The following is a 15,127-nucleotide window of genomic DNA, read 5'->3' on the forward strand; positions in this document are numbered from 1 at the left end:
TTTAACTTCATCAAAGACAATCTTCGGCAAATGTTCTTTCAGGGTTTAAAATCAAAAGGTCTTAGCTTTCTCTGTTTAGCTTACCATAAACTGATCAAATAATATTTGAGATATGTTGTAAGGAGTTAAAGAGCCAGAGACAACAATCATGAAGAACTGAACAACTGCTTTAAAAACAGAGAACAAAACCTGAGCATGCAGCTACTTTGCTGCCTTGCAGGAAGGTTAAGGTAATAGACTGTTTTAAAATGTGTTCAGTGAACTCACAGGGACTGAAGGAAATACCACTGAAACTCCAAAGAACTGAGATTTAAATAGAACTGGTTCTGAATGCAAAGCAGACCATTCTTGATAAACCGGCATCACGGCCCCTGAGTTGCCTTGGATAGGTTTGAAGTATTGGAACTGATACTAACAAATCCCTTGAAATGCTTCCTGAGCATCTCAACGCAGAGGAAATTCTTCTCTAGACAAATAGAGAAACTGTGAAGGAAAAAAAAACACCACCAGTTGCAGTAATTCCTAAATCTAGTCTCATCTACATCCCTCAGTTGATAGCTCTTCTTCCTGATTTGATGTAATGGTACCAGGGACTTCACAAATCAAAATTAATATAAAGAATGCATTCAATTGATTAGGCAATAGTGACACTGCTCTTGCTCTTTTTCTTAATGTTGACTTAAGATGACTTAAATCTTCATTAAGATTTCATCAAAATGAAAATCATCTGAATAGTTTCTTATCTTTGACAATGTAGATCTTGTTTCAGCCCTGACTGGGATTAGTGTTTGTTGGCTTTGCAGCCAAAAATTCAAGAACTGAAGAGACAAGACTGTGGGCACATCTCCATCCCAGGAGGCAAGTGTTTTTTCCAACCAGGTTTGCTTGCTGCAGTCCGGATCTGTGGCTTTTGCGAGGGGATTGTGTGGTTTATGAGGTTAAAGGTCTTCTCAGATGAACTAGTGAAGAGCAGAAAGTCAAAACTGGATCGAGACACAACCCTGAAAAACTATTCTTTTTGATGGAAATAATCCATTTTCTTTATTAAAGAATTACTTTCATACTCCCTTTCTCATATATATTAACAAAAATCCAGACAGGTAAAAAAGAGTAAGTGCAATATAATGTCCTCTGCTATTCATGGGAGATAACTGATTGTGAGGAAGATTAAACACTACCATGCTGATCTACCATAGGACGCTTAAGAATTTTAATAATTGAGTAAATAAACATCATAGATATTTCAACAACAAATTTCAATATAAGCCACAATGGTTTGAATATCTTTGTCCGGGACATTCTAAATGTGTTTTGAGGTTTTTGTGAGTTCACTATGCTCAAGAATAGACTGATTTATAAAGCTGTTGCTCTGTTGAGGATTACACAGTACTCTTCTGTATGAGGAATCCTGGCACAACGTATACCAGTGTGTGTGGCTACAGAGGGACAACTTCAGGCTGTCCTATTCAGTTCAGTGGAAAATTGACCCCAGGAAATTTTAGGGCACTGTGATTTTGAAAATCTTTTACGAGACATCACTCTCAGCATTTTTAAGAAGCACGTTAGGAAACGTGTAACCTGCAGATATTGTAATAGTTTTATTTTTTTCTTACTTGACGTAATGATTAAAAAAAAAACAAAAAACAAAAAACAGAAACAAACAAACAAAAAAAAAACAGCATCCGAATCTCCTATATCCAAAGTATTGCCAATATTTCAATATTTAGAGAAAATGTGTTTCTAGCCTGAAGTCATAAAAACCACAATGTCCCTTTGGACAAATGCTTTTAGTCATGTTATAAATCTTTCAACACAATAGCTCGTTACGGGAACATAGAGATACCCTTTCATTAAAATAACATTTTAATGCATGAAATATTGAAATAATGGAGAAGAATCTGGCTACACAGTTCTCAGTAAGCAAAACAACGGGCACTGAAAATTACAGGTATTAAGTTACGTTCAATTTCTGTCAGATACTAGGCAGCATATTTTTCAGCAAGTGGCTATGATGAAGAAATTTTATTTTATTTTTTTTATGGCAGGGTGATAAATGAAAAATTTGTGCATGTTAAATACTATTCTAAAAATACAGAAAATCTGTGCAATTGTGCATGTTTTAAGACTAGAGCTTCTGGCATATAACACAGAGCCTAAGTCAATGTAAACCCATGGTAAAACAATAAAGTATACTTAATATATCTACTAATATAGTGTCAAAAATATCTACTGATTTGTAACATGTAGAAAGCATTGAGAAAAGAAAGAAAGGTGCAAAAGTTTGCAGTTAATTGCGATCAATCTGAGTAATTATATGCAAATAATATTCAAAGAAACAACACAAGTGTCATTCTGAAATTAAACAGGTGGGCTTCAGGCTATGCTGGTGGCAAATTCATTACATGCACTAATGCCACTTGGTGAATTCTGTGTGTACACAGCAACAAGACAACAAACACATTTTAGTCTAGCTTTTATATGAAGAATTTAATTATCTATACATGTAACTAATTTTAAAGGCTGTATTACAGTTGTTAAAGCTGCAGGTTTTTATATATTTATATATTTTACATTCATATTGATGAAATACTGAAGTGCAATTGAATACGGAGCTTCACTTGTTCTTTGCACTGCACGGTGGGTCAGAAGGAGGGAGATGGGGTAGGATTAGAAATTCTACAACACTGCCAGCATGAAATTCAGAAATAAATGAAATACATAAAACAGAACATAACGAAATGGTAAAGTAATTAGTGTAATTGCTAAATTGTGCTTGAGGCATTGGGTAGAGAGGGTTTCTGCACTGACAGCACCAGGCATTTCATCAAGAGCTTGTAACTAATGCTGGAAAGACAAACATGGCTTAGCTACAGCACACCTACTACATAAACTTGACTGTAAGCTCCATTTAATATTAATTTGTATAAATTCCACAGTCTAGTTTAAAAAAAATGTAAACATTGGAAATTAATTGCAGGGAGTATTTCTATACATTCTTTCTTGTCAGGAAAATTACTTGTTCAAAAAGTGTTGTTCCATAGTCATGAGAAAGTAAAAATGAGAAATTAAACTTCATGTAACCAAGATGGAAAAAAAAAAAAAAAAGAAGTTAATTCTCAAATCTCACATGAATGTAGCATTCTATTGATTTCTGATACGAAAATGCCAAAACTGAAACATCTGAGACAAACACAAACTGGGATGTTTTCTAACTGTATGCAGCTACAAGTAATGTGCAAAATAAAATTAACATAACTGGGATAACAACATTATGCAAGGTTAATATCTCTTGCATTGGAAGGAAGTTAATTTCCTCTCTCCACAATGTATTATACACTCAACAAGGAACACCTGATACATACAGTACAAGAACTACAACAAAATACCTTATCTGTAATTGGGCACATTTAAAGTTCCTTAAACTGATTTAACTCCTTCTGTTCTTTTGTAATAATAATTAAAAAAAAAAAAAAGACATATTGACAACACTGGACAAGTGAACAATAAAAAAGAAAGATACATAAAGTCTCAAATTTATGGACATTTGGAACAATTTTAACAGCACATGCAGCATTCCTTGATAGTGGGTCTTTTTGCACAAACAAAATTGCAATGAAGAAATTTAATTTATACTTTTCCTTTAGAAGGCTAAAATATATATTTAAAAATAATCTTAAAACTACAAAAGCACCTGTGCAAAGGTGGAAAAATTAGTTTGGTAACTATGAAAGCCACAAAAGGACCCACTATCCTCTGATTTTTTTTGTGTTTTTTTTTTTCTTTTGTTTGTTTCATTTAATTTTGCGTCTATATCTGTAGGTAATTAACTCAAACATTGCGATTACATGCAACTAATGTAAAATGAGGTAAACTGCTCTGCAGTGTGTTCTTCTACTCAGAAGGCAGTAGATGATCATGCTGGAAGCCACATGATCAAGGCTGCATCTCCCATCATCCCTCTGGGCAGTGATATGGGATAGTGGGTCTCTTTGAGGACTTTCAAGCCTGAGTGGGGGATGGACAACATATGATTCCTAGAAAAAGGAGGAAAACAACACATAAGCAAAACAAAACAATGAGCAAATTCAAGCTAGGAAAATGAGTCAGGCATGTAAACAGCATGGTGCAAAAATGATAAAAGGTAACATGCTACAAAGGGGATGGGAACTAAAAATAAAACAAACATAAAATAAGGTTTGCATTACGGAAGGTCTTCAAAGAGACTTTGACAAGTGCAGCAGTGGTGAAGCTTTGAGTTCTGCAAACCGCAGCAGAATCACAGCAATGCTGCATGTTTCATCTTAAATACTACATAAATAATCACAGCATGACAGCAGAGAGGGTCACTTACATTGCTGGCTTGGGTCCATATCTGTTGTCAGCTTCACATAGTTGGATGGGAAGAGACCCACTTGTCCATTCACCTCCCCTTTCCACCAGTCTGGGTCTTCCTTGTTAAGGACGTTTATAATCTGGCCTTTATTGAATGCTAGCTCATCATCGTTCTGTGCAGTGTAGTCATACATGCCAATTACTTGGCACACTGGAAGATAAAGGAAGAGTTCTATAGTACTGGCAATATTTTGGCAAAACATAAGCTACGTGTAAACCTACTGCAAACACTACAGATGTCACAGGATAGTTCCTGGACACTACGCTGCTCTTCACCGGTACCACTGTGGTCCTGCCCCTCTCTCCTCTGCCCCTATACCGGTGCTTATCTGAGCCCTCACTACATTGGCTCAAGGTTATTTAAAAAATAACAAAGACATTCAGAGCAGCTTTATTCTCTCAGTCAGCTTACTGAGGGGTCAGGATCACAACAGGAAGGGCAGAGCACAGCAGTGGGAACTGAGAACAGTGTCACCTACTGGAACTGCACCCAGGATAATTTTTCATAGGAAGAGCTCGACAGTGGGAGAAGATTGGAAAAAAAAATTAATTTGAACAAAAAGTCAAACAATTCAAAGATGCTAGCTTTCTACTGACACTTCTCTTCAGCTTTATATAAACATTTTTGTCCATAAAAGCACCAAATTTGTAGTACATTTATAAAATCTGCATTTTGCATCCTCACCAACCAGTTCTAAATAAGTATCCCTTCTAGTAGAACTGTTCAATGGACAAAAAAGTCTGGGAAATAGACTGGGAACTTCCACTGTCTGAAGCCTGAGAAAGGTACTCTTTTCTAATTAGCACTGAACATGATTAACAGCTCTATAGAAAGATAACGGTGATACCCTTGTACTGCCCTATAGATATTAGGAACACTAAAACTTTGGAAAGGTGAGAAAAATAAAAAGCTTATGAGATCATTTAAGTCCACTGATGGAGCCAATAGGACTGTTGCCAGCAGCGTACTTCCTGTTTTCTTACTATGAAACTCATCAAACCTGACTGGTTCTCAGGATACAGTTGTTTCTGTTCAATTATAATAGAGTAATTTTCTTAATTATCTAGAGCAGCAGGAGTGTTTATTTAAATATCTAATTTTCTCTATTTCTCTGATGGTTTCTCCATGCCAAGTCACAGGGCTTCTGGTATTTTGCCTTAAGACACAAAACTACTATCTAATTAGCCTTGCTGTCAGGTTGCCTCTGTTATACTCAGTCTAAAATTTTCTTGTATTTTTGTTCTTACACACAGCGAGCAGCTTACTTAAATTTGGCAAATAGTTCCTCCCTCTTTTTAGAATTTATATTCCAGAAATTATTCAACTCCTTTTAGTTAACACTTTGTGCCCGTTCACAATCATAATCAAATACACTTTGCATTTAATGGGATCTCTGGATATATTTCAAAATTTAGCTTTGTTACTTGTAAAAGGGAAAAAATAATACCACTAATAATAAAAAGTAAAAGGATAAAGGGGCATTCATCGTACCTAATATATCAACTAACACATCAACTAACCAGAGCATACATTTCCCTGACATACTGTATATTAATCACCGTTTCTAAAGAAAAATATATTATTATGTACTCCTGCTTTAGGTAGTTTTGTGCTAATATAAGCTTATATGTGTGAACAGCATTGATGATCATATTTCACTTAAAAAACCTGTGAATCTGTTTTACAATATTCTTGTTATATGTTTACAGGTTATTATTAATAATTATGAACAATAAAAAGTTTAAGCTAGACCATATAGTATGTGCATTAAGAATTTTTTAACCCATTCTAGAGTTAACTTTTTCCTAGATTTTTTCATTCAGATTTTTCTCCTCTGCTTCAAAGAATTTTATGAAATTTGGTGTTGTCCAGTAGTATCAACAGTACATTTCTGTGGGATTCAAAAGGGATCCAATGGGAACCCAAGAATAACCTAAAAACCTGAGGAGCTAATTTAATAGAGCTCTTGAAGAACTGGGATTCCTCAGTTGAACTTGAAGAATTCACCTCATCTTAATCTTGTTTACACTTGGTCACAAAGCTTAAAACACACCTCCATCCTATATTGAAAGCTCTTCGAGTAGTCCCAGCAAGAAAGTTCTTCACTTAGTTTAAACACCTAACAGCAACAGCTCCAAAAGTCATTGCCTACTACAGAAGCAGGCTAAAGCCTATCTTCTCTGAGCTCCAGTGCTTTTTAGCCATTTATTTCTGTTTTAGAAATATTGTCTATTGATTAATACTAGTCAACAGCAGAGGGAATCCAGGTTCTCAAGGTACACTGATGGTAAGTACAAGCTATAACGTTGCTTTTCTTTAAACAAGCAGAATGGGTGAAACCCATTTCCCTGCTATTCCTGTACTGTGAACTTTCTTGTGTGTGGTTATCTCCAAGTAGCAGTAACAGCTTTTTTCATTTCTCAGAACCAGGAAGGACATGTTCATGATGCAACTTTAGAAATGAACAGGTACAAAGCAGTTGGAAATTAAGAAAACATCCAAACTATTAAACAAAAGAGTCCATGCAACAGAATTCAAAAAAAAAGGGGAGGGGGAGGTGTTTAAAACCATGCGGTTTGCATCACAGTATGATACATGGAGAGCATATACACCAAAATAAACAAAATGACAAAGGGGAGGCTTTAATATTGGTAGTTTCTGATGGAACCTCTACCTTCAAAATCTAGACAGTCATGGCACACTTAGACACTACACAGGACACCACATTGAGCATTAGTCTACCCTTGTGAATGGCTTTCTTCAGGTTTTCCATGTCCTGTACTACAAGATTCCTCACTAACATACTTCTTCCATGAAGATGCTTCTCAAATGTTAACCTCTTAACTACTTACATTAACCACACAGAAAGTTAGACTACCTATCATAATAGGAAAGCAAGATTGTTCTATTTCTTCCTCTCACTTTCCGAAATAACTGGTTTCCAACAAAGTTGAATTTGATAAGAATGAATGCCGTTAAGATTTTGATATTCTGTAGGCGATGAGAAAAGTGCTAGAAAGTTTATTCAACAAAAGTTTTATTAGCATGTGTAAAAAAGTCCCAGACGGTCAAAATTCAAATAACAAAAACTACCAAAAAAAATCTCTTCACATTGGGGTATTGTGTCTGAGTGCTGAGTTACCGCTCTAACTACAGGACACAAACTCGTAGACAACCACCACAAGTCTTTTGGGTGGCTTGTGGAAAAAAATGCATCTGTTCTACACATTTTTGATTCAACAAGAATCTTCTCCACCTGGTAACACACCAACTAACAAACCTAAAATTGTTAAAGACTGAAACAATCACAAGGAATGAACTTTTTTTCTCAGTCATCTGCCTGGCTTTATACCTTGCAGTAGAATTCACCAGACTGATTACTGCCCATGGTGAAAATGTAATAAATAGATTTTGAAAGTACAAAGGTCTATCAATTTGGTACCCGCTCATAAGCCTTAAAATAAGTTGCTGTCTAGGACAAAAAACTACATCTCCTTGCATTTTTCTCACACGTCAGCTTAGGAAAAATAGAAGGTTCTGAATGAGAAATACATCAGCTGCTAAGCCCATGGACCATCCTGAACCCTTAAAAGCTCCCTCACTACAATTAGAGCAAATAAATAGGACTAATAATTTGAATATTTTACTCTTTAAGGTGTGATGTCATGCAAAAGATTACACCTGAGGTGTAATCTATGCTTTTCTTATTTAAAAGAAAAATAAATAATGAAGGATTTTCCAAAGTGGCTACTATGGCATATATTTAATATCTGTAATTATTTTTAGAAGTCTTACTGTAAATGACATGCATTACAAAAGAAACTTCATTAATGCAAACACATTGCTTACCTGAAGGTAATGCTGTTGATTTAGGTAGCTCAGTTGGTGTAGTTTTACTGGTACCAGGGCTCAAAAGTTTTACATAATTAGCAGGGAACCATCCTATCTGCCGCTTTTTCCCTCGTGCCTAGTGAAAAAAAAATAAAAATCTTTTAAGAGTAATAAGCACATCAATAGATCATTAGACAAGGCAGTTCAGTCAGTATCTTAACTACTTGCAGCCACACTAACAATTTAGAGAAAGAAAAATTAATTTTATAAGGAAACAGTCAGCTATTTTCATGGTGATATTTTTATGTTATGATACTTCCCATTACATGAAGTAAGCTTTTATAACATCTAAACAATTTTTACTACTAATTTGAGTAATTTTTCACTGAACAGTTTTCCTAATTTGTGTGCTTTATACTTAATACTACAGTCCTACTCCTTCTAAAAGATTTCTCAATATTTTTTTTTAAGCCATAACTCTAGAATGTTAGGCTAGCAATGGCAATAATGTGTAGCAACATTAAAATGCTTTTTATGATGGAAAGGACTGCATTTAAATTGATACCTCAATTGTAATAGCTTAAGTAGAGATTAAGATTCTCAATTACTTCTTTTCTTTTAAGGAACAGTTTCTACTTTGTAGTAGTCTCTCCTGCCCAGGCAACAGAAGGAGGAGTACAAACATTTGTCACATTAACCAAGAGTTAGAACTACAGTAAAACATTATGGTCTGAAAAAATGGGTCAAGTTCAGATTCAAATACAAAATCCCCTAGCCGGGATCCAATCAAACAAAAAGTAAGCTCTGGCAAATACAGTTATATACGGGTAGATACTATCCAAATGATCCTAATTAACAGATGCTAGGGTTCTGGAAAGTATACCAGATGTTCTCATGCTCTCTAATCAGATAACATCACTACAAAAATGTGGTGCACACACGTATTAGTGTGCGTGTGGTCTGTGTGTATGCCGAGAGAGAAACAGACTACCACACACCTGACCTAAAAGAGGGCTCTAAGGTTTGTAACGCAGCTGCAATTAGTCACTGTCAGAAAGAGGATACTGGGACAGACAAACGCAGGCCTGATCCGGTGTGACAAAACTTGCGTTACCAAAGCATAATAGAAATTTGACAGAAACTATATCCTGTTATTTCATCAACTGCATTGTTCATTGCAAATAAAATCGGAAAAAAAAAACTTTATTTTTCTCAGGTAAGAGACATTATTCTAAAACTTTGAATCAAATCTCTGCTTCTAAATCTATTAAAACTATGTTAATAATTACTTTAGCTACTTATCCTTTTTTGTAGTTAGAATAAACTTAGAATTTTAAGCATGTAGAGTATTTCCTTAAAAACAAAATAGATATTAATTATAGTGAAAAAAATCATCTAACACATATAAGTATTACATAGCTACTTCCTTCCCTCTTTTCTTCTTTACTGAAAATGACAGCATTTGATCTACAGTGTTTCTAGAACATTCATTTTAAGATATTCTGGAAGACTGCACCCAGCAATGTAATGTAATGTAACACATTTGCCTTACTTTATTTCACCTTTACTATGACCCCTCAGACAAGTACGATCAATATTTACTTTAGGCTGAAACTTAACAGTATATATATTTTAAAAAAAAAACTGCTACTTTGAAATTAAATACATAAAGAAATTAATATCAATGTCCTTCTCCAAATCTAGTCATCTTATTAAAACTGCTTTGTTGTTGTTGCTTCTATCTTTAATCAGTTCCTCAATCTGTTTCACCAATATGGCTCCATTAGCCCTTGTGCTCACATAACAAAGGAGCAAAGACTAGTACTACAATCTTGGAAGAGGAGAGTGAAAAGAATAGGAAGGGGCTTTCTAATGAAAAAAATAGTTGGAAAACTAAACATAAGATAGTAAGGTATCCAAAGTTACAGATAAGTACACAATTAAAAATTAAACTTAAAAAAAACTTCACTCTGTTCATTAGCTGTTAACTGGTAATGGTGTCAGCTCTTGCCAAGTGAAGCTTATTTTGTGACTTTTTTGCACAATTTTAATTTGAGACTCAAAGTTAAAAGTTAACAACAGCATAAAGGTTAGCGAGAATGAAAACCAAATCTCAGAAGACGATTTATCCACAAAAGAAGTAGAAAAAATATCACCAGGAAAAGCAAAAAAGGTGCGTGGTAACATGGAAAAAATATCCAAATTTGAATTAGTTCAAACATGTGCATTACAAACAAATCTATTACATTTTTTCAGATACTGTTCCCTATTAAAAAAAAAAAAAAAAAACAAAAAAAAAAACATTAGGTGGTATAGAGGACAGTTGAAAAAAAGAAAGCTTTTTCACTGAAAGCCTCAGATTTGTTTTCAGTATTTTATTATCTGTTATCTTCTTACACAAAATTAACACTCTCCTCTCCGATGCTTGCAACAGACACCATTATTTTTACTCTTCTACATTAAAATTAAGTCATTGCTGAATTGCTGAGGTGAACCTATTATAATGGTAATCTATACTGTCACATTCATAAGCAATTTGAAAAAGTGGTGGCCATCTCACAACAAGCACTGCTGTAAAATACTTTTCAATTGGTCTTACATTGGTCTTGCCTTACAATGAGACAAGTTTTCCTCCTGCTGTTCTCAAAATTATTTCAATTTCAAGGAACTGGAATGTAAAGGCATTTTACTTGTAATAGCTTAGTTGATGCTGATGCAATCATCATTTTGAACTTATTAGATTACTTTACATGGAATTTCATTTAAAAATAAATAAATAAAAATCAAACAACAACAGTAACTAACTTGGAGCTCTCCTTCCCACCAGCCACCTGGATTCTTCTTTCTGATAAGAATCAACTGACCAGGAGCAAGAGTAAGCTGTTCTGGACCCGTTGCTGTGTAAGAGGCAATAACTTGGGCAATTTCTGTTAAAGCAGAAAAAAAAAAAAAAAGAAAAAAAAAAAAAGAGAAAGAAAAGAAAAAGTTATGAAGTTACGTCAAAGCACAGAAAAAAACAATTAATCTGAGGAAAAAAATAGAACATATTCTATACAATATTAACTCCACTATTATCACTGGCACAGTATTTCTATTTTGCAATTCTTTCTATAAAATTGTAAGGTATTTATGTAGTTTCTTAAAAACAATTGTAATCACAAAACAGATCAGATGTTCCTCCTTAAGTTCACAATACTACAGGAATAAAACAGAGGTGCAGCAACTCTATGGGTACAATACAAATAATACGTGAAATAGAGAATAATAATAATGGCCACCATTAAAGTAATTTGGCTAGCACACAAAATCAATTGTCGTAACACTGTTTTTCAATAAACACCAATTTCCAATAATTTTTTGTATCATCCATTTGGACTATGCTTGCCAAAAAGTGGAAGGAGATGGATGTTGGTGATAATTATAATGAAGAAGTTGTAACAACAAAGGTGCAAACTAATGAAACCTGCAAAAAATTTCTCACTACCAGACTAGACAAAAAAAAAAAAAAAAGAAAAAAGAAAGCTTTTGAAATGCGACAAACAGGATTTATTTTGAAATCTCTGTTTCATGGACACTAATACAAAACTGGTGCCTTACTCAGTCACCTAGCAGCACAAATTTGGCACGGAGTAATGGTAAGCTCACAATTCTCTCTCTGTTAAATTAGCCAAAGTAGCTAAGGCAGTTTACTCCTTGTTACAGTAGTTGTGGAATGATAGGTGATCATTTAATCACCACAAAGCCTGGCAGGGTAACACATTTTTGAACAGATTTGAACTGACAGGAGCTTATAAACAGCTGTGGGCTTTTTTAATGTCCTACTGATAGCTTTTAAAGCCAAGTTTATCATGTCATCAAAACACGGTTAGGGTGATGGAGAATATGTTTAATACCCTGATTATCGGGAACCTTCGCTAAACAAAATATGGTGAATTTGTGTTGTTTTGTGGTTTTGTTTTTTTCCTTTTGGTAAACTAAACCCAATAGTCTATCACATTTAAGTGAGTATACAGAAGTGGTTCCCAGCTTTCACAAGGTTACCCATACTATGAAAGTAGAATAGTGCTGGGCACCATCCTACAGGGCCCTCTCTGTCAACAAGCACCAAACCTCCTCTGGCCATGGGAAACAGTAAAGGCGCTCAGTAACAGCGTATCTGAAAGGAGGGGGCATCTGTTGGTAATGGAGAGAAAGGGAGCAATTATTGAAAATTAAGTTTTTTAAGGAGAGGTAACCTGAAGGTATCTCCTTTGAAATAGAGAGAGGTTTTCTTGCCGGAGAGTAACAACAAAGTGTGTTGAGGACACAAGAAAACAATCAGATACTTTACTTGAAATCTAGAAGAAAAGGATGAGTAAGAAAATGAAAAATGAAGAGAAGAACTGAAGATGCAAATGAACAACATATGGAGGATGAAGAATTAGAGTGGTGACAAGCAGTCTGTGGTTGCTGGAAACAAAGACACACAGAACTATCTATAGCAAAACCTCCCTCATAGAATCACAGAATGGGTTGGGTTGGAAGGGACCTTAAAGACCATCTGGTTCCAACCCCCTGCCATGGCAGGGACACCTCCCACCAGACCAGGCTGCCCAAAGCCCCATCCAGCCTGGCCTTGAAGAGAGGCACGCCAATGTGAGCATGCAAGGAAGGATAGAAAAAAGCAGGTGATGAAAATGCTAGTAGCTGAAAGTTAGAATGATTTTACATGTGGATCTGGAAGTTAAAAAGTAGCATTTCAAGTGTGAAAGCACAAGATGGAAGAAAGAACTGCTAAGTAAAATACAGTAGGTGATAGTAGGAGAACAGAAAGGTTTACACATAGAAAAGCCAGCAGCAGCACAAGCTGTTCAGGATGAAGGCAAAGAAAGCAAACTCTTTGGCAGGAAACACGGCTACTCTGCTAAAAAGTCTACAAGCTTCCTGCAATTACAAATTTTTCACAGAATCACATCAACTCCTCCACCTTAGAGCCATTCAGAACACAAAATGAACACAAGCAAAGACACCAAATGTGGGAGTTCGCAAAAATCATTTTTTTAATTATGAAAAGCCTCTCTCACTACCATGACAATTATAATATTCAGTACATCACACTATGCAATTCTATTGAGAGAGCAAAAATCTTACAGCTTGCATCTCTGAACAAAAACTTTCTCCTTTTTATCTACAAAATTGTGATCTACAAGGCTCCAGGTAGCAGACATCCCCTTTCACCAATAGGCAACATAAAGATTTTTTACTGTGGATTGCATGTTAAACAAGCTGCAGTCTGAATTACAAGTTTAGCATCCAGCTCTTGCATGTCACAGAGAAGCAGAAAGTTGGAGAAAACACTGAACAAAAACTTCTGTTTGTTTTTTATTTGTTTGTTTTGTTTGTTTGTTATGTTTGTTTATTTGTTTTTTTTAAATGAAGGAAATAGCTTTCATTCCAGGAAGGACTTCTTAATTTTGATATATTTAAATACTGAATTAAGTAGAAGAGATCAAATTCAGTCACAGTTTGGGTCAGGAGAACGTGCCTCTCTCTCCCAAAACACATTCATTTAGAAAAAAAGAAATAAATGTCTTCTCACAGATATAATAGTCCTCATATAGTTGCTTAAATTCCAAAAGATACAATTTTATTTTCCCCTGCTCTTCAGCATACACTATTACCAATATCCACATGCTCATTCTGCTGCTTCTAGAATAAACTGGAATATTTCACCTTGTTCATAAGTGCTTCACTTCTGTTGGCTGAGCTGTTGAAGCTCATTTATAGCAAAAACATCCACGAATCTCCTTGCTGAAAAATAGGCAGGATTGTTCTCAAACTGTTCTTAAACTCTTAAACAAGGTTATGTGCTCTCGAAAACGGGAGGCGGGCACAACAGCTCAGAGCCAATGTATGCCATATTGTGCATTGTTCTGGGCAAAATGCTGGAAAACCACAGTGTGGAATGTGTACTTCCAATTAGAGACAGCGGTAAACTTGAGCTTTTTGTAGGCTTCCACTGTTCCGTTTGATGATCTGTCATGAAGCTTACATTCATTTTTGAGCAAACGGATTTTTATTCTCTAGCTATATGCTATTTTGATATAGCGATTGACAGATTACACATTATTTTAATATAGACAACAGTTTTCATCAGTGCAAATTACTAAAGCAGAACAATGTATTTCATAATCTACAAATGAACAAGAGCAACCAATTCATCATTTCTATGGAATTTACATTGTTTCCATTGAAATTTCTCACCGATTAGAAATAAATACTATTCAATAACAGATATAAGGTGCTGTCACTATATATAACTCACCAGGTTTCTTCCCTAAGCTTCCCGTTTTTCCAGCTGCTCCAGAAGCCTTGAAATAGAAAGTAAGATGTAAGTTTAGCACTCATAATTATTTTGTCAGTATATGAAAATTATTTAATACATTTTTCTATAACACACCAATAAAGGATGAGAATAAACATCTCTCAAAGGAAGTCTCTGTTCTTGCAGAAACTCTTAGTATTTGAGATGGCAATTAATATATAGAAATAAATTACAAATGGTGCATGGAAGTGTATAACTATATAAAGACATCTTTCCTGAACTCTTGCCTTTCGTAGACTGCAAATACCAGTGTTATTCCAAATTACAGAGCATTTTCACTGTAAATCTGGATATCTACAAAATGTGAATTCTGCCAAATTGAGTTAAAACACCAATAGTAGTTTTCAACTCTACAAATAAAGATTACAAATATGCTTAAAAGACTAACCCATATAATTATTTCAATAATATCCATAATTTCTAAAATTTCTTACACAGCAGATTAGCATAGTCAGCGCAAAAATCCTTCACTGCATTTCTAAGGTGAGTTATCTGAACTTTGTAGGGGATATGTGTTACACTAGTAAAAACTCCACCAC

The 15,127-nt window shown here is 34.9% G+C and overlaps 1 protein-coding gene across 9 annotated transcripts in view; it reads right to left on the reverse strand.

The window, feature by feature from the left end:
• ITSN1 (intersectin 1) overlaps positions 1–15,127 on the reverse strand; it is a 123,324-nt gene that overhangs the window by 18,117 nt on the left and 90,080 nt on the right. For 8 of the 9 annotated variants that reach the window (XM_068688832.1, XM_068688815.1, XM_068688825.1 and 5 more), the window contains 4 exons: positions 14,529–14,574; positions 11,030–11,151; positions 8,243–8,360; positions 4,352–4,543 (listed from right to left, as the gene is read on the reverse strand). In XM_068688832.1, the coding sequence (XP_068544933.1) occupies positions 4,352–4,543; positions 8,243–8,360; positions 11,030–11,151; positions 14,529–14,574 (478 nt within the window). Of the gene's footprint in view, positions 1–1,574; positions 4,035–4,351; positions 4,544–8,242; positions 8,361–11,029; positions 11,152–14,528; positions 14,575–15,127 lie in introns of those variants that run through there. The other variant, XM_068688852.1, reaches the window with a different exon arrangement.

Source organism: Anas acuta, chromosome 1 (genome assembly GCF_963932015.1).
Source record: "Anas acuta chromosome 1, bAnaAcu1.1, whole genome shotgun sequence".
NCBI lineage: Eukaryota > Metazoa > Chordata > Aves > Anseriformes > Anatidae > Anas > Anas acuta.